Source organism: Molossus molossus, unplaced genomic scaffold (genome assembly GCF_014108415.1).
Source record: "Molossus molossus isolate mMolMol1 unplaced genomic scaffold, mMolMol1.p scaffold_m16_p_2, whole genome shotgun sequence".
Classification (NCBI taxonomy): Eukaryota; Metazoa; Chordata; class Mammalia; order Chiroptera; family Molossidae; genus Molossus; species Molossus molossus.
In genome coordinates this window covers 113,572,998-113,593,670 of record NW_023425355.1, presented here as the reverse complement: position 1 = coordinate 113,593,670, position 20,673 = coordinate 113,572,998, and the positions used below count along the sequence as shown (strand labels likewise).

Sequence of the window (20,673 nt, the reverse complement as noted above, 5' to 3'; positions counted from 1 at the left end):
TTTCATATATGGCCTTTATTATGTTGAGATATGATCCCTCTATTCCCACATTGCTGAGCGATTTTATCAGAAGTGGATGCTGAATTTTGTCAAAGGTTTTATCGGTATCTATTGATATGATCATGTGATTTTTATTTATTATTATTTTTTTAATCCTCTCCTGAGGACATTTTTCCTTTTTTTTTTTTTTTGTTCAGGTAGAGTGGGAGGGAGAGAGAGGAACAGAGACAGAGAGAGAAACATCGACGCGAAAGGAACACATCGAGTGGCTGCCACCCGCACAACCAACCAGGGCCGGGGACAAACTGCAACCGAGGTATGCGCCCTTAGTGGGAACCGAACCCGGGTCTCTCAGGACCGCAGGCCGACGCTCTAACCACTGAGCCAAACCGGCCAGGGCTGATCATGTGATTTTTATTCTTCATTTATGTGTGTATCACATTTATTGATTTGTGAATATTGTACCAGTCTTGCATCCCTGGGATGAATCCCACTTGGTCATGGTGAATAATGTTTTTGATGTATTGCTGGAACCGATTTGCTACTATTTTGGCGTCTATGTTCATCAGGGATATTGGCCTGTACTTTTCTTTCTTTGTAGTGTGTTTTTCTGGTTTTGGAATTAGAATTATGCTGACTTCATAAAACGAGTTTGGAAGTCTTTCTTCTTGAATTTTTTGAAATAGTTTGAGGAGAATGGGTGTTAATTTTTCTTTGAATGTTCGGTATAACTCCCCCATGAAACCATCCAGGCCTGGGCTTTTGTTTGCTGGGAGAGTCTTGATTATATCTTCAATTTCTTTAGTTGTTATTGGTCTGTTCAAGTTTTCTCTCTCTTCCCGGCCCAGTTTTGGGAGACTATGTATTTCTAAAAATTTGTCCATTTTGCTTAGATTGTTGAATTTGTTACCATATAATTGTTCATAGTAGTTGTTAACAATCTTTTGTATTTCTGTGGTGTCAGTTGTTACTTTTCATTTCTGATTTTGTGTATTTGGGTTCTTTCTCTTTGTTTCTTGGTGAGTCTAGCTAAGGGTCCATCAATCTTGTTTATCTTTTCAAGGAACCAGCTTTTTGTTTCATTGATCCTTTGAATTGATTTTTGTCCTCTATGTCATTTATATCTGCTCTGCTCTTTACTATTTCCTTCCTTCTACTTGCTCTGGGGTTTTCTTTTTGTTTGCTCTCTATTTCTTTAAGTTGTGTGGTTTGATAGTCTATTAGACATATTTCTTGTTTCTTGAGGTAGGCCTGTAGTGCTATGAACTTCCCTCTCAGAACTGCTTTCGCTGCATCCCATAGATTTTGTGTTGTTGTGCCTTCATTGTCATTGGTTTCCAGGAAGTTTTTAATTTCTTCCTTGATCTCCATGGTAACCCATTCATTGTTCAATAACATGCTATTTAGCCTCCATGTTTTCAAAACTCTTTGCATGTTGTTGTTGCAATTGATTTCTAGTTTCATGCCATTGTGATCTGAGAAGATGCTTGATATGATTTCAACCTTCTTGAACTTGTAGAGCCTTAGTCTGTGTTCTGACATGTGGTCTATCTTTGAGAATGTCCTATGTGGACTTAAGAAGAATGTGAATTCTGTAGTTTTGGGGTGTAATTCTCTGTAGATATCTATTAAATCCATTTGGTCTAGTACTTCATTTAGGGTCTCTGTTTCCTTGCTAATTTTTTGTCTATAGGATCTATCCAGTGATGTCAGCTGGGTATTGAATTGTATTGAATTGCTATGATTGTATTGCTATCGATTTCTCCTTTGAGGTCTTCCAGAAGATTTTAAATATATTTTGGTGCACCTATATTAGGTGCATATATGTTTATCAAGGTTATATCTTCCTGTTAGATAGATCCTTTCAATATTATGTAGTGGCCTTCATTTTGATATCTACTTTATCAGACATGAGTATTGCTACCCCAGCTTTTTTTTCCTTTATTTGCTTGAATGATTTTTCTCCATCCCTTCACTTTCAACCTATGTGAGTCTTTTGTTGTGAGGTGGGTCTCTTGTAAACAACATATACATGAATCATGCTTTCTTATCCAATCAGCTACTCTGTGTCTTTTTATGGGAGCATTCAATCCATTTACATTTAAGGTGATTATTGATATGTACTTATTTATTGCCATTTTTGTTTAGTGTGGTTCTAATTTTCTTCCCATTTCTCCTGCTAATAACAGCAGTCCTTTTAACATTGCTTGCAGTGCTGGTTTGGTGCTAATGTATTCCCTTAGCTTTTTTTCGTCTGGGAAGCTCTTTATTTGACCTTCTATTTTGAATGATAACCTTGCTGGGTAGTCATCTTGGATTCAGATCCTTGTTTTTCATGAACTTGATTACCTCATGCCATTCCCTTCTGGTCTGTTGTCTTTCTGTTGAGAAGTCAGCAGAGAGCCTTATGGGGTTTCCTTTGTAGGTCACCTTTTGCTTATCTCTTGCTGCTTTTAGGATTCTCTCTGTCTTTAATTTTTGGCATTTTAATTACTATGCATCTTGGTGTGGGCCTGTTTGGGTTCTTCTTACTTGGGTCTCTCTGTACTTCTTGAACTTGAATTCCTTCTTCCTTCACCAAATTAGGGAAGTTTTCTATCAGTATTTCTTCAAATATATTCTCTAACCCTTGCTCATTTTCTTCTTCTTCGGGGACTCCTATGATGTGAATATTAGTATGTTTCCACTTGTCCCACAGTTCTCTTAAGCTGTCTTCCTGTTTTTTAATTGTTTTCTTCCTTTTGGTTTTCTGTTTGCTTGATTTTTTTTCTACCCTGTCTTCTAATTCACTGATCTGGTCCTCAGCTTCTTCTACTCTGTTATTTAGACCTTCCAATGTGTTCTTTATTTCTGATATGTCATTCTTCATTTCTTCTTGGTGGTTTTTAATTTCCAACTGGTTGATTTTCAACATTTCTATGTCTTTACTCATGGTGCTCATGTCTTTACACATGCTGTTGAACTTCCTCAAGATCATGGCTGTGAATTCTAGTTCTGTTAACTTGCTTAATTGCACCTCATTTATTTCATCTTTAGTAGAGGTCTCTTGTTCTTTCATTTGGCATTTGTTTCTTTGTTTCACCATTTTGGCTATCTCAGTGGGCTTTGGAGCCTGCCAAATTTTCCCTGTGAGTGTTGGTGTTCTGTTGTTTGTGGCATCCTCTACTGGGTTTGGATGAGTGTGGGAGGAACCACGTTAAACATCACTGTCAAGTCTTACCTTCCTGGGCAGAGCTGCAAGCCCAGGAATGGTTCAGTTATTCTCTGCCTTTTTGCCTGGAAGGTATTAGTCACAGTTACTTGAAGAGCCTTGGCTTCTCAGTTGAATGAAAAACTCCCTTAGGTGTTCAGCATAAGGGGATTTCCAGAGGGTGGAGCAGATGCTGGTTGTTAATGACCCTCTATTTGCATTTTAATGGCCACCAGGTGGGGTTGAATCTCCAAGGGAGGGGCCGCTGCCTCTCCCCAGAGCCCTGGGAAGGAGTAAGATCACCACTGTCCAGCGTGACTGCAACTCAGCAAAAACTCTGAGCGCCCTCCAAATCCCGAATGTACCCACCCAGTTCCAGTCCAGTCTGCCCTCTCTCTGCTGGAGCCCAAGGTGAGTGGCTATGGCTATTTTTTTTAATTTCTTATCCTCACGCGAGGACATTTTTCCATTTTTTGTTCAGATAGAGTGGGAGGGAGAGAGAGAGGAAGAGAGAGAGAGAGAAACATCGATGTGAAAGGGACACATCGAGTGGCTGCCACCCGCACGACCAACCAGGGCCGGGGACAAACTGCAACCGAGGTACATGCCCCTAGCGGGAACCGAACCCGGGTCTCTCTGTACCGCAGGCCAACGCTCCAACCGCTGAGTCAAACCGGCCAGGGCGGCTATGGCTATTTTAGCGTCTGTCCTGGCTCTGCGCTGTGGAGCCACTTGGGAGTGTACCCCCAAGGGCGCTGCTCACAGCTAAGGCCACTGCTGTCTGTGGGCTTCCAGCCCTCCTCTCGCACCTCCACAATCCTACTAGGATCGAGTCAGTGTCCCTGGTTATATGGTCCTCCAAGCTGCTTTTCTGTTGCTTTTCCCTGACGATTTGTCTTTATCTTCGTTATAATTCCAGTTTGGTCCTGGGAGGTGGTCTGTGTAGCTTCCATTCACTCTGCCACCATTTTGGAATCTCACAAGGGGCCACTTTTATAGAGAACTTGTAATTCTTGAAATTTTTGCCTGATGAGTTATATTTTTGTTAATCTAGTATTCTCTGACATTTATGCTTTTCTACCAATTGCAATTTTCCCTACTGTCTTAGATAAATATAAATAAAAATTTCCTTATATTTCAATTAGGGAACTCAAAATCATCTAAGTCATAAAGAATGTATACTGATATCAGTGGGATAATAATTAGCTTAATAAAGTCAGAAGTTCTCAAAGATAGAAAAAAACTGGGCTTGATTTTTTTGCAGTCAGTTCTGCTACTTGAGAGCCTAGAAGAGGAACCCCTTTCTGAATGAAGTAAAAATAATTCAAAACTTGACCCCAGTTCACTTACCATAAGTATCATAAAGTACCTTATTCACCCGAGAAAAACCAGTAATTTCTGCTTTGCAAGGCAGAGGGCAAGGTTGAACAACAACAAAAATGTGCTTTAAAGGTGATTTACTAGTTGTGTCACCTTGGGCATGCTTCTAACCTCTTTGAGACTCAGTTTCCTCATGTGTAAAATGGGACCACCACCCATCGCTAGGGTTTTTAAATGCCCTGCCCAGTGCCAGCACAGAACTGTTGTACACCACGAGTTCTCTTCTTACCTTTCAGCTTCTCTGGCCTTTCAGAACCACTGTGATGCACTGCTTGCTCCCTTTTATAACTCATAGAGCACTTAAAGTCTATACCACACATCACATATTAATCTGAATTCTTAGCCTCAAACTTCCAGAGACCCTAAATAAGCTTGTATACTTACTTCTTCTGTGACCACTACACGCCACTGGAAACAAGTAAGAACTCCAATAAAAATTTGTTAGATAAATTGCACTATTTAAGAAAAACAGAAAACACTAACAATCAAAACAGAGAAAGAAATGGCAAAAGTTACACAACTATTTAGCTATTCTTGTCTGATAAATTATCAGTTGTCTGACCATTATTTTAAGCGGTACTTCTGATTCTTCCTCGGTTCAATGGTTGATTGACATCTGTGGTAGCCAGCTTCCAAGATGGCTCCCAATAATTATTACCTCCTGATATTTACCTCCCATACTAGCTTTGTGTAACAAAAGAATACTGCAAAAGTGACAGTGTTAACTTCAGAGACTTAAAAAAAAGGCACTGCAGCTATGGCTTTGTTCTCTTGAATCACTTGCTCTGGGAGGAACCAGCCATCATGCTGTGAGGACAGATGGCTATGTGACCTTGGGAAACTTAGGTGACCTTCCTGAAGTTCAGTTTTCCTCACCTTTAAAATGAAGATATTTCACAGAGTATTGTGAAGATTAAATTAGACATGCAAGTAAACCACATAGCAGGATGCCTGGCACATAATAAGCCTTCATTAAATGTGGCTAATACTGGTGGTAGTGGTGGCCTTGCATGACATTTGGTCCTGTCCAAATGCCCATGGAGATCATTTGGACTACACCAAACCCATCTACCTAACTCCATGTGCCATGATCAGCTAGGCTACTGTGGCTAGAAGGGTCATTATTGGCAATACAGCCCCAACACAATTATTAGACCAATAAAACATGATAGTATTTTTAATGCATTGCTACTATAAATAAACATTATGTTTGAACCCAGCGACATTTACTAAGTGTGGATGCTTTTGACGGGACCAAATTTCAAGGGCCTCTGGTGTGGACCAAATGTCTCTGGATGTTTTGAACAGGACAAAATATCTGCTAATCGGTGGTGGAGGTGGTAGAAGCTGCAGCAGCAGGGATTGGATGTGAGATGTGAAGGAAAGAATAAAATCAAAACTGATTTTTAGGTTTTCAGCTTGAAGAACTAAAGTGATGCTATCATTTACTGAGTTTGGGGACAATGAAAGAAAAGTTGTGGAGAACAAGGGCATTCTTTTTTTGGATCAAAGGTGCTTAAGTCTCAAACAGACAATATTAAAATGATCTTTCGGTCACTTATAAACAGCATACCATTCTTCTCTAAATTACTTCAAACTGTTTTTTGCTTTAAGTAATTCATTCCTGGAATACAAAAAAAAATTGTTGAAGTAAAAATGACATGAATTCCAGAGGCTAAATTACTCTGCCATCAATGGCCATGTAACCCTGAATGAGTCACTGTTCTTTTTAACATTTTTTAAAAGTTGATTTTAGAGAGAGAGAGAAAGGGAGAGGGGAGAGAGAGAACACTGATCAGCAGCTTCCTGCATGCCCCCCACCAGGGACCTGGCCAACAACCCGGCATGGGAACCAAACCAATCAAAACGGCGACCTTTTGGTGCATGGGTGGACACCAACCCACTGAGCCACACGGGCCAGGCCCACTGTTCTTAAATTATGGCAAACATTGCAAAGATGAATAGCAGCAAACAAAGTGAGATAGTTCTCACTTTGGTTTAGGGAGAAATATTAGCAAACATTGGGGAGGATCTGTGCAATCACCATGAAATAAGGTAAGCATTGGGGTTGAGAAATGGCAAAGTACTTCTATTAATTTTAAATGAAGATTTACTGATAAAAGTACTCAGACTTGATGAAATTAGATTTCTGTTCTCATTCTGACTCTCACTGGTTTAATCTCCTAAGAAAGGGTAGTGTGTGACGCAGGTCTGGCTTCCCAGCTGTGCGCACTTAGCTTCCATTTAGTTACTAGTTCTGACTGGTTAAATAATTCTATACATAAAACTGGTTTCACAATTCTTTATATCATTTTATCTGAAGCATATTTGGTCTTCAGATTCTCTTTCAGATTGTCCAAGTCCCTTACAAAATGCTCCAAATCAACTTTAAATCTGAAAGGAGGAAGTACAGGGCCATTCAAAGTATAATGAGCTAGTTCTTAGTAACAAAGTTGGGATGCAAATCCCTGGGTGTGGTCTGTGGTCACAGTGCTGCACTGGGCCTTACTTCTTTATCCTTAAAACAAAGGTTTATACCCATAGGTGATCATGAAGTTCTATTCTAGCACTACGATATTTAATTCTACTACGCTTCTGTAGGTATGAAACCTTTTGAGTTTTGTTTCCCTTTATTTTTTATAAAGATGAATTGCAAATAAGCCATCCACAGATGGTTTTACAAAGTTTGTACCAATATTTTATAAGGTCAATACGGAGTGGTTCCCTCTACCACTGTGTTGTGTAAAACTAACTAGCCATGAGGATTAAAACTTTGAGCTTCAATCAAGCATGCAAACAAAGCTAATTGAGGTACAACTGGGTCATAAAATAATCACATGGAAGTACGGTATATATGGCCCACAAACTTCCTCTCACTATAGAAACAGAGAAATTAGTTGTTTTCTTTTGGGTGGGGGAGAGGTAGCTGCTACATTTACAACTATTGAATTTCTACAATACTGTTTAATTTCCTTTTTTCACACCACTGTCGTAGGTGTTATGCAAGAATCTCCGCACACTGACAAACCTGAAAGACACTGAAAGAGTAATGATCAGAAAATTTTAAGTCTGAAGTTTAGCATCACTGCCCTGAACAACAGAGCCTGGTCCACATAAACTACTTACACAGGTAAGACTGATCCAGGTAAGACTGATCACCTACTTTTACCTTGAAAGTTAACTGTAAAAATACAAACAGATCTGAAACATTTAAATTTTGAAGACTGATCATCAAGAAAGGTAGTCAGCATATTAATTATGTAAATAATTTTTAGTAACTGAAGTTAGAGTTGTAGAACTTTTTTTCATTTGTCAAATTAGCAGAGACAAAATGTGTGCATGACTCAGGACAGACACTATATTGAAGGAAATGCTCACTTGTAGACTTTTTTTGGAGAGCAATTCTGTATATATAACATGTAATTTTTAATTGATTTCTTAAGCTTAACAGAATTTCCAAAATTTTAGAAAATAGCTATCCAGTAGTTTTATAATTGAAGTTTATTTTGAAAGGAGAGGTGCATAGTACATACATACATGTTCGATGTTCGGGAAGCTAAAGATGTGAACTAGTTGTCATTTGTTACACTGAAGTTCGACAGTGTCTCAATGTCATCAGTATCATAATTCTAGACTCTGTGAAAATCTTTTTTACCTCCCTTCTTTTCTGAAGCATTTGCTAGTGTGAAATAGAAAAGCAAGGCAATGGTAATGGGTAATATGAGATACCAGATGCTGTATGAGGTGGTCTACTTAAAAAAAAAAAAAGGAGCCCTGGCCGGTTTGACTCAGCAGTTGGAGCATCAGCCTGTGGTCCAGAGAGACCCAGGTTCGGTTCCCACTAAGGGCACGTACCTCGGTTGCAGTTTGTCCCCGGCCCTGGTTGGGTTGTGCGGGTGGCAGCCACTCGATGTGTCCCTTTCATGTCCATGTTTCTCTCTCTCTTCCTCTCTCTCTCCCTCCCACTTTATCTGAACAAAAAATGAAAAAAATGCCCTCGGGTGAAGATAAAATAAAAAAGGAATATTATCTATTAATACAGAAACACTACTTACGTTTACAGATTTTTAGTAATAATGTATTATTTCTTCAAGGCGGGGGGTTAGTGTTTTTCTTTAATATTATAATAAAAGAAAGCTCCATTCCTAATGGGAAATAAAAACTATTTTGATCAAATACATGTTTCTTAAGAAATAAACTGGCTTACTTCACTTTTTAGTTGACTGATTTGTTACAGTTTAGGTTTAATATATTTACAACCAGATATTATACACTAACTGCAACCGGACTCCAATTTGCCAGGTGGCAGTAGATTCAGATACACTAACTGTGAAGCAAACGAACTATTTGCTAAATAAAAATTGTAAAGAAAGAAAATAAAATGACAAATACACTGATAGACATTAATTGTCTCAGTATTTGAACCGAGAGACACTGCACTGCTCTTAAGCTTTCAAGTCTTTAGGTGGGTATTGCTTGGTTTAAAAAATTATTTCAAAATTATAATAGGGATTTTTTTTTTTCAAATATACTATTTCTGCAATCCAAGAGGTAAAAATATAACCATGATTCTGAAGAGGGATAGAGAGCAAAATAGCCCTGAGGAGCTGGGGCCATAGAAGAATCTTAGAAGGCCGTGTATGGGAACATTTTTTTGTTTATCAAAAGAGAGAATATATAAAAATGTGATTGAGAACCCTCACTCTAGATTATAAAAGAATGAAGAATGTGCTACCTAGAAAGTTATGGTGAAAAGACAAAGAAATGTGGCACATTCTGAACAGAGCTCATGATTCTTATTTGACCAGAATCCAGTAACTTTTATTATTACTACCTGAAAGGAAGAAGGACATGAAAAAATATGAAAAGGAGTTCGCACGTGACTCTTCTACCCTTCATGTGTACCCTTTGAAGAAAGATTTAAAAAGACATAAAAAAGCAAAAACTACACCTGCATTTATGCTGTGATTAAAATAGCTTCTAAAAAACATATTCTCTGAAAAACCAAGATATTCAGTTACACACAAGGACACATGAGGGCACTCTAACCAACAAGCACAACTACAGTTTTGACAGAATTTTAAAGTAAATGTTTTATTTAAGTATGACAGTTTAGCATTAAATATTTGAAATAAGAAACCTGGCCGGTTTTCTCAGTGGTTAGAGTGTTGGCCCGTGGACCAAAGAGTCATGGGTTCAATTCACATACCTCGGTTGTGGTTTGTCCCAGGCCCTGGTTGGGGTCATGTGGGAGGCAACCAGTCGATGTGTCTCTCTCACATCGATGTCTCTCTCTCTTTCCCTCCTGCTCTATCTGTAGATATAGAAAAATATCTTTGGGTGAAGATTAAAAAAAAATTGAAATAAGAAATTACTAATGACCTTTGGTAAAGACCCTGGGATTTTTGTGTTTATCCTTCGTTACTATACTTTCCAGAATTCTGTTCACTTCAGGATCTTGCCTGAATATTTGTTTATGTGAGATTAAGTTTACTCCTGAAATATAAAAAGAGACTTTTCTAATAGTAGTAGATTATGGAGAAGTGCTTTAACCTAGCTATGAAAAGACACCATTTTGAAAAGTATTTGTGTACAATTAAGGTGATAATTAAAAATCAGTCTTCTATTTATGTGGTCACAAAATGCTTTTGCAACACTTTCCTTTGGCTAGTATGCATTGAATGTGCCTTAAAAATTTTAAATGACCTTTCCAGGCAAAAATCAATTGTTATTTATAAATTGCTTTACAATCTAATATAAGAACTATAAATTCCTCTAGTACAAAGTGACAAAACTCAGGCATTTAACTATTTGTATCAAATTTTGTTTTTTAGACAAAGGCACTTTTCACAACAATCAATTTTTTGCTTTTATTTCAACTGGACAATTGTGATCAGAAACGGTGAGAAGACATTTATACTTTCCCTTTCCAAACAATACATTTATGTTACTATTTTATCCAATGCCTTAAAAAAACATTTAGCTTAAATACCATCTATAATTTTAATATTAAATATTGGGGGTGGGGGTGGGGAGAGGGTAGAGGTGGAAAAGGGTGTAGGGGGAATAAAAGTTTAAAAAAAGTATCTGTAACTCTATTCTAGCTCCTGTGACAGAATTCAAGAAAATCTGATATAAATGAGTAACAACTCAGCATGTATTCAACCATCCATGATCTCTTCCATGGCTTTACCAACCATTTATATCTTCCTTTGTATCATTGGTCTCTTCGGAAATTCCCTCTCTCAATGGGTATTTTTAACAAAAATAGGCAAGAAAACATCAACTCACATCTACCTAGCACATCTGGTGACTGCAAACTTACTTGTGTGCAGTGCTATGCCTTTCATGGGTATCTATTTCCTGAAAGGTTTTCAATGGGACTATCAATCAACACAATGCAGAGTGGTCAATTTTTTGGGAACTCTATCCATGCATGTAAGTATGTTTGTCAGTCTCTTAATTTTAAGCTGGATTGCCATAAGCCGTTATGCTACCTTAATGAAGAAGGATTCCATACAAGAGACCACTTCGTGCTATGAGAAAATATTTTATGGCCATGTACTGAAAAAATTCCGCCAGCCCAACTTTGCTAAAAAACTGTGTGTTTACATATGGGGAGTTGTATTAGGCATAATTATTCCAGTTACCATATACTACTCAGCTGTAGAGGCTACAGAAGGAGAAGAGGTCCTGTGCTATAACCGGAAGATAGAACTAGGAGCCGTGATTTCTCAGATTGCCGGCCTCATTGGAACCACATTTATTGGATTTTCATTTTTAGTCGTCCTAACATCATACTACTCTTTTGTGAGCCATCTGAGGAAAATAAGGACCTGTACATCCATAATAGAGAAAGATTTGACTTACAGTTCTGTGAGAAGGCATCTTTTGGTCATCCAGAGTCTACTAATAGTTTGTTTCCTCCCATATTGCATTTTTAAGCCCATTTTTTATGTTCTACACCAAAGAGATAACTGTAAACAACTGAATTATTTAATAGAAATAAAAAACATCCTCACCTGTCTTGCATCAGCCAGAAGTAGCACAGACCCCATTATATTTCTTTTTTTAGATAAAACGTTCCAGAAGACACTATATAATCTCTTTACAAAATCTGAGTCAACACATATACAACCCTCTGGTTGACTTCTGAATGGAAAACACCACCAAATAAAAAATGGTTCATAGGACTCTATGAGGGACACTAAACTACATGATCAATAGGTCATACCTTGGTTGATAACAGGCACTCAGAAAACTTCTTTGGTTTAAAAAAATAATCTAAAACGTACTTCACAGTTCAATTTATACTGAAGGTTGAGATGGCAGAGACTTTCAGAGACAACGCATATTGAGAGGATCCTCCTGCATATGAAATCAACAGACCATTTTCTATTTAAATTCAACTGTGGATGCTCCCATTCAGAACACAGTATTTCATGACTGTAGGATAAAGAAACAAATGGTGTATGACTTTTCTGTTTTCTAGTAGTTAGAATACAAGGGTCCATCTATGGATAGTGTTTTGTTGGTAACTTTAAAAATGAGTAAAAGAAAAAGTGAATAAGAAATTTCCTCACTTAAGTCCTATCTAAATGTATGAATGATACACTGTAAGAATCCAATGTATTAGAACACATTATTTATTTGGTATTATCTGGCCCATGTTACTAGGGGAAGCAATATTCATTGACTCTAGTATTTATTAAACAGATGTTATTTATAAATATGCTTAAATATTTGGATTAGACTTTGTCAAAATAATGAGCTAATACATTATCATTATATGCCAATGTCCATCACATTTTGTGTATTTCTTCTGCATTTAATATAAATAATGTTGTTATTAATGACAAATAGTACCTGACATGTAGATATGTTCAATGAATTTTTGTGAAATGAGTGAATGAATGATAAGGCAGTACAATGACATCATTGTTGAGAGATTGGTCTCTGGAGCTGGAGTCCCTGGGCTCAATCCTAGCTCTGTCTCTTATTTAGCTGGACAACTGTAGGCAACTTAACTTCTTTAAGTGTTAATTTCTTTATATGTAGAATGGAAAAATACTAGATAATTCACAGATACTACTATTAAATCAGATATGTTACTATTATGAGTAGCTACCACTTACTAAGCACTTGCTCTGTGCCAGGCATTCTTCTTACATGCTTTACATGTATTATTTTAATTATCACAGTGCTAAAGTATGTCAATTTACTGATAAAAAACTGAAGTGCATAGTTAAGTAAGTTGCCCAAATTTTCTCCAATATCTAAGTAAATATTTAAAGAGTAAGCATTTCTTAATGGTCATTTATTTCTTCTATGTAATCTGGTCAGTAAGACAAATGATGGTGACTGTATTATATACATTACAATTATTATTTTTAAAAAATGAGTGTTTTATCTTCCCAAAGAGATCATAAGCACCTTTGGAACTATAGTGTGTTTTCTATTTCTATTCCCATGGTGCATTGTCTGCTCAGATAAGAACCAAACAGCCCTGGCTGGTTTGGCTCAGTGGTTGGAGCGTCGGCCTGCAGACTAGGGTCCTGGGTTTGGTTCCCACTAGGGGCACATACCGAAAAAAAAAAAAAAAATGAACCAAACAAAAAAGTAAATAAAAATGAAGTTGTGAATAAACATTAATTGTAACCTGTTACTTAGAGACTGCTTAAAGACTCATTTATTCTCTACATGGTAATTTTTTCAGTGCTAAAATAGAAGTTTCAAGTAAGTTCCCACAGCACTTCCAAGCCTTTAAACTCACAGCATGTTTTGTAAATGTAGAAACAATTCACTGTACAGATTCCCCAAGAGCCATGTGATCAATATCACTAGAGGTTTTTCCAACACACCTACACAATTTTAATTTACAAAGAATAGAAAACAAACAGTAAATATTTTTTTTTCCTTCTCATTTTTTACTTCCACGCTTCATTGAGAGAAGAAAATGTCCAGAGAAAAGTCTGAAAAAACACATGCCGGATTCAAATATTTACAGTGTATATCTATTCTTTTATAGTAGGAAATTGATTTCTGGCTGATTAATTTGCAGAGACAAAGGCAGACCTGGAAACTCCAGGGCTAACCCTGAGTGCTCACTGCAGACAGAGATGTCCAAGCCAGTAACTTCATAGACATGAGAATCACAGAATAGCACAAAGTTAACAAGGACAGTTCCTGAGAATACAGCCTTTCTCCAGTTTACCAGTAGTTTTATTCTTATACAAACCAAAACTCATTAGATTAAGAGGGACTGAGAAGACTATCAATAGTTTTCATTTAACATAAGTCATACTGTATTAAATCTCACTGCACTTAGGATTTTAAATATATATATCTTCTAAAAATCATTATTTTAAAAAGTCACTTTACATTGCTACTACTTTAAATAAAACATAAAAGATATTGCCAAAATAGTTTCCTACATTTAAAAAAGGCAGAAATAGTTATGTAATTTTTCTTTAAGTTGCTCATTCTGACAGAAAACTCCCATTTAATTATCTGTACTGAGTTTATTAAACTCACCATGTTTTAATAGTCTGAGGCATGGGGTAGTCCCAGAGACGGGGAAGTGGGGTACAGACTGACAATCCCCAGAACAGGGGGTGGTGGGAGAGAGATAAATCACAGAACTTATATGCATGTGTGCATGAACAATGGACATGGACAACAAAGCTGGGGACAGGGTGTGGAGGGAGGGGGGGAATCAATGGGGGGAAAAGGAGAAATATCTGTAACAAAAATAAATAAATTAATTAAAAAAATAAATAAAAAACACACCGTTTATCTTTACACCATAGAAGCGAACTAACTGGCTATTGAAAGTCATGGCACATAATCACTTTGTAAATTTACCCTAACTTTAAAGTACGGATTTCAGTACCCTAACTTTAAAGTACGGATTTCAGAAAAACAGTGTTTTTAATGCTTCTGTGAGTTATATAGTCAAACAATTTCAGAAACCCCAAGTTTTGATTTAGGACAACAAGATCATATCTTAAAACAGGCCACGACAAATGTTTATTTCCCCTTTTATTTTATTTTATTTTTTTAATGAATTATTTATTTATTTTTTTGTTACAGATATTTTACCTTTTTACCCCATTGGCACCCCCCACCCCACCCCACCTCCGCCCCGTCCCCCGGCTTAGTTGTCCATGTCCATTGGTCATGCATACATGCATATAAGTTTGTGGTTTATCTCTTCCCACCCCCCCCCCCTTTTTCCTTTTCACAGACATACCTCTCATTAAGGCAAACTTTCCAACTATGAATCAGGAACACAAACTATTAAGACTATTAAGCAAAATTAAGATAGTCTACTCAACATGGAAGTGAGTTTCTACTCCCTGGGTAGAAGAGGAGGATGTCCATTCTTTTCGGATTTGGTTAAGGGTTCCCATAGCCCACCCCTGGCCCTGCCATCTGCAGGGTGGGAGACGTTATGAATACGTGTGGGAAGATAAGCTGAAAGGAAATTTTACTTGACAAATCACAAAGGGGGCACAGAGGGACACTGGCCATATGCCAAGCATTTCAATGGTGCAGCCGAACGCCGTGGACTTTCCTCCAACTGCCCCCAAATTCAAGGGGCACTGCTCTCAGAGGGAAGGGTTTCTACAGCTAGAAAGGTCACGTACACAGCCGCCAGAAAGCCTGCTTTGCTACACTCTACAGGCCTGCTGCCTCTGGACCGGAAGAGGCAGAGCAGTGAAAGGATTCACATCTAATAAGCAAAAGAAAGTCATTCTTTTCTTTCGAAATCAAGGAGCTGATATTTCCGAAGGGTGCGGCTGGGAGAAGAGAAGCACAGCCGTTAGAAAGCCAAAGGTAAATTTAAGACCGCCTTACAATTCATGAGGCGTTTCGAAGTCCAATTATTAAAACCCCACATTCAAGCTGAACATGCACTTTTACACTCAACGGCCTTCCAAATGCAGAAGATTAACCAGTATGCTGCTTTCTTTAACATGAGAGATTTTCAGGAGCTGCGGTAAGGGATGTAACAGAAATGTCAGCAACCAAGAGCAATAGAGGAAGAACTGTTAACAAACCCACAACGCCATGGCAACCAGCATGATATCATGAACGCCCATTTATAATCAAGCGTGGCCTGAAGCAGGTGAAAGGAGAAGTGAGAGGAGAGGGGAACAAAGGGCAGCCAGGCGTGCTCACGAGGTTAGCTAGGAAAACCACTTAAGGGAAGCGCACAAAGAAATGCTGGGCGGAGGCTCTGGCTGTGTCTGTGTCACTGGGGTTTTTGCCCAGTTCTGAGAACTAAAAACTGAGTCCCCCCAAACCTCCTTGACACACAGGCCCTACTCAGAATAGAAAGTGAGATAGTGTAGTGCTCTGCCTTCAGAGAAGGTGCTGAAATTCAACTTTAGTTATTAGGATTGTGGTCAGCAGGTCAGAGCCACAGAAAGGTGTGAGGATTGCTGTCTCCCCATACCCAGGGGATGCACTGTGCGACTGTTTCCAGGAGTTAAGAGAGACAAGAGAACCCCACCAACACTCCGTGCTTAACAGAACCAGTGCAGGCAGGCAAGGGGCCAGGAGTTGCATTTACCGTGACAACTGTACCATTTCTTTCTGAAGTACTTTTAATTTAGGGGTGAGAGGAAGAAAAGAGAAAAACACTGAAACATAATGAAAGTTTTCACATCTGAAGCAGAAGAAAGTGACAGAAAAAAAAAAAAAAGGAATTTGCATGCATATGTTAACGAATGCCTGTGCGGAGGCAAAGCCTGAGAAAGATAACATTATACTGTCTTGACCAGGGGTGATTTTTGTGCCCCAGGGGACATTTGGCAATGTCTGGAGACATTTTTGTTCTTGTTTTTTGTTCATCCTCACCCAAGGATATTTTTTCACTGATTTATTTTTTAGATGGAGTGGAAGGGAGGGAGGGAGGAAGAGAGAGAGAGAAACATCATGTGAGAGAGACACATTCATTGGTTGCCTCCCACACCACCCTGACCAGGGCCAGGGATGGAACCTGCAACTGAGGTTCTTGCCCTTGACTGGAAATCGAACACAGACCCTTTGGTTCCACAGATGCTCTAATAGCTGAGCCAAACCAGCCAGGGCTGTTTTTGTTGTTGTTAATCCTCACCTGAGGATATTTTTCCATTGATTTTTTTTTTTATCCTCACCCGAGGACATTTTTCTGTTTTTTGTTCAGATAGAGTGGGAGGGAGAGAGAGAGAGAAACATCGTGTGAAAGGGACACATCGAGTGGCTGCCACCCGCACGACCAACCAGGGCCGGGGACAAACTGCAACCGAGGTACATGCCCTTAGCAAGAACCGAACCCGGGTCTCTCTGGACCACAGGCTGACGCTTTAACCGCTGAGCCAAACGGGACAGGGCTCTATTGATTTTTAGATAGAATAGAAGGGAGGGAGGGAGGGAGAGAGAGAAACACACACACACATCGATTGGTTGCGTCCTGCATGACTCCAACTGGGGTCCATGATCGAACCTGCAACCCAGGTACATGCCCTTGACCAGGAATTGAACCTGTGACCATTTGGTCGGCAGGCTGACACTCTAACTGCTGAACCAAATTGGCCAAGGCTGGAGACATTTTTGATTGTCATAACTGGGGGAAATGCTATTGGAATCTGGTGGGTAGAGGCTGGGTAGAGGCAAAAATACACAGGACAGCCTCCTACTACAAAGTACCCAAGCCCAAAGTGTCATTAGGGTGGCTGCCAGGAGAATCTCTACCATGGCAACACAATTCCCGAAGTTTCAAAGGCTTATACAATTCGTCCCCCCTCCCCCAATTTCATGCGAAACTGCTTCTCCAAAGCAAGCCATTTCCATTACAGGTCACGTGACACCATAAACTCAAATCTAACTTGATATAACTAAACAATTTTACCCAATTATGATGATTTCCAAAAGAAATGCCTACAGAATAAAGAAAAAAATGCGTTTTTTAATCAGTATAATGCTAGGACCTTTGGGAAACCTAATGCTTTCGGATCAATGCCAACAATTATGAGAAAGGAGGGGGCAGGAGAGGGGGAGAGAGAGGGCGGAGGAGGAGAGAGGGAGAAAGAAGGAGGGAGAGACTGAGAATAATGTAACAGGTGATTAAATAATCTAAATTTTCTAAAAGGAATGAAACATTGCTTTTCTATTTTGTTTACTAAGTATAAGGAAAAAACTTTAACTACAAAAAAACAAAATCTACATACAAATGAAATCTACATTCAAGTCATATACATCTGAACATGAAGAGAAGCTAGTAAGGCTGCTTTATTAGCAAAAATATTAACAACACATCAAGTGAAAGTTTAAATTATTAGCCATGTAAAGTTTGTTATTAAAGTTTTATAATGACCACTATTTTGGAAAACCCCTTATAACAAGGCCCTGAATAAAACTACTTTGGGAATAACTAAGCTACCATTATATTAGCAAATCCTGTTGACACAATCTTCAAAATATATTTGGAATCTACTTATTTTTATCACCTCCATTGCTACCACTCCAGTCCAGCTCATGTTTCCTTGGCTTCCACTCTTGAGCTCTTATTCAATGTGTTACCAACAAAGCAACATACACTTGACCCTTGAACAACACAGGTTTGAATCGCGCAGGTCCACTTATGTGGATTTTTGTCTTTTCTTTTTTAAAATATGTTTTATTGATTTTAGAGAAGAGAGGAAGGGAGAGGGAGAGACAGAGCGAAACATACCTCGGTTGCCTCCTGCATGCCCCCTACTGGGGATGGAGCCCACAACCTGGGCCTGCCGCATGGCCAGGAATTAAATGGGTGAATTTTTGGTGCATGGGTTGACGCTCAACCAAGTGAACCACATCAGCCAGGGCATATGTGGATTTTTTCCAATAAATACTGTCAGCCCTTCTGTATCCACAGGTTTTACATCCAGAGATTCACCAACCACAGATTGAAGACAGTATTTTCGCATTCCCAACCAGGGTTTCCCAACTGTGGATTGAAAATCTGTTTTTAATCCATGGTTGGTTGAATATGTGGATGCGAAGGGCTGACTGTAGCTCCAAGTTATACTTAAATTTTGACTGTGCTGGGAGTGGGTAGGGTCAGTGCCCCTAACCTCACAGGCCAGTTATGCTCCTGCCTTAGTGCCTTTGCACTGGCTTTCCCCTTTAGCCAGAACATTGGTCCTTCCATATCAGTTAGCCTCCTCTCTTTTCTTCAAGTCCTTATTCACATGTCATGTTCTCAATGTAGCCTGCTTTGGTCACCCTATTTAAAACCGTGACTCCTGCCCTGGCTGGTTTGGCTCAGCGGTTAGAGCGTCGGCCTGCGGTACAGAGAGACCCGGGTTCAGTTCCCGCTAAGGGCACGTACCTCAGTTGCAGTTTGTCCCCGGCCCTGGTTGGTCGTGCGGGTGGCAGCCACTCGATGTGTCCCTTCACATCGATGTTTCTCTCTCTCTCTCTCTTCCTCTCTCTCCCTCCCGCTCTATCTGAACAAAAAATAGAAAAATGTCCTCGGGTGAGGATGAAAAAAAAACCAAAAAACCGTGACTCCTTCTCTTGCAGTCTCTATTCCTTTGGTTACTCTATTTTTTTTTTTTTTTTGGTAGTTCTTCTCACCTTCTAGCCTACTATACAGTTGACTTATATATGCTCATTGACTAGTGTCCGTCTCCCTGAACCAGAAAGTCAGCTCATGGGGGCAGTGATTTTTGTCTGTTTTGTTCCCATGTAGCTCCAGTTCCTAGAATAGTGTCTGACAGACCGTAGGCATTCAATACATATTTTCTGGACACATGTCTTAAGAAAAGAACACCCAAATTCAAAATTACCAAGTAGCTAAATGTGACTATTCCATTTACCCATGTAAAATGTGTAAATTTCAAGAACAAAAATATAAAAAATATCATTAATATGTGCTCTGTGTTGAGTCTGCTTGGAAACTGAACAATATAGTGCTTTTTCTGGCGGTTTCCTGTTACTAATTTTTAGTTTGAGAATTACTTCTTTCTTCCCTTCCTGAAAATGTTTCTGGGTGCTTCCTCAAAATTATTTGGCATGTGCCCTGAGATAATAAACTAATTTAATAAATTCCAATGTTACTCTTGAGCCTTTGCACACATTTTTCCTTTTGCTGGAAATGTCCTCTTGTCTCCATGTAATGACCCCATGACTCAAGACCAGGCTTAAATGTGATCTCCACCATGAAATTTCGCTGACTTTGCCTTTTAATGATATTTCCCACCTTCTACCTTGGACAATAATGATTTGTTTTGCTTGTTTGTAAACATGGCCACAGACACGTATTCCTACCCTTGTGCATATATGCTGCCCCTATAAGCAAAAGGTACAGTCTGTTTTTCCTCCTCTTGAATCCAGGCTAGCCCAGTGACCTTTTGACTAACAGAGTGCAGAGGACATGACACAGTGACAATTTTGGGCTGAGGCCTCAAGAGGCCTGGCAACTTCCCTTTTTGCTCTTTTAGAGAGAGTGGAAAAGGGAGAAGGTGAGGAAGAGGGAGGGAAAGATAGATAGATACAGATGGATTGAGACAGGGAGAGAGAAACAGAGAGGATGAGAGAGACAGACAGACAGACAGACAGACCCCCCCCCCACACACACACAGATGCCATGAATGAGAAACTATGAACTGGGCCCAGCCAGAGAGAGAGAGAGAGAGAGAGAGAGATGCCATGACTGAGAAACTGTGAACTGGGCCCAGCCAGCTCCCAGATGTTCTAGTCACTTCAGCTGAGATGCCAGAAAAGTGAATGAAGCTTTCATGGACACTAGCCATGCTGCCTCAGTCAACAACCTGTGAAACAGAATCCAGGTAGCCTCATCAAGCTCTGTCCAAATTACATAACTGTGAGCAAATAAATGATGGTTGTTGTTTGAAGTAACTGTTTTGGTTTGTTGATCCACAGCATTAATAGATTTACTGCCTCTTATCTCCCTACTGAGACCATAATAGGTTTAGGGCTCCAGGCACATTGTTTTGCATGAAGTATGCACCCAAATATTTGAATTAATCAATCAGAAGGTAAATGAGAAGGTTAAGTCAAATATAACTAACTACTTTGGGATTTTATTTGGTTTTGAATTGTCATGATAT

General features: G+C 39.1%; 2 protein-coding genes across 8 annotated transcripts in view; one reads left to right on the top strand and one right to left on the bottom strand.

The window, feature by feature from the left end:
- The window catches only part of CASK (calcium/calmodulin dependent serine protein kinase), a 440,186-nt gene that overhangs the window by 183,220 nt on the left and 236,293 nt on the right, over window positions 1-20,673 (bottom strand). The gene's annotated exons all lie outside the window — the stretch shown is intronic.
- On the top strand, window positions 7,562-11,853 carry GPR82 (G protein-coupled receptor 82). The gene is made up of 3 exons (XM_036270443.1): window positions 7,562-7,700; window positions 10,405-10,472; window positions 10,675-11,853. The coding sequence occupies exon 3, from the start codon at window positions 10,709-10,711 to the stop codon at window positions 11,717-11,719; it is 1,011 nt and encodes a 336-aa protein (XP_036126336.1). The 5' UTR covers window positions 7,562-7,700; window positions 10,405-10,472; window positions 10,675-10,708; the 3' UTR covers window positions 11,720-11,853.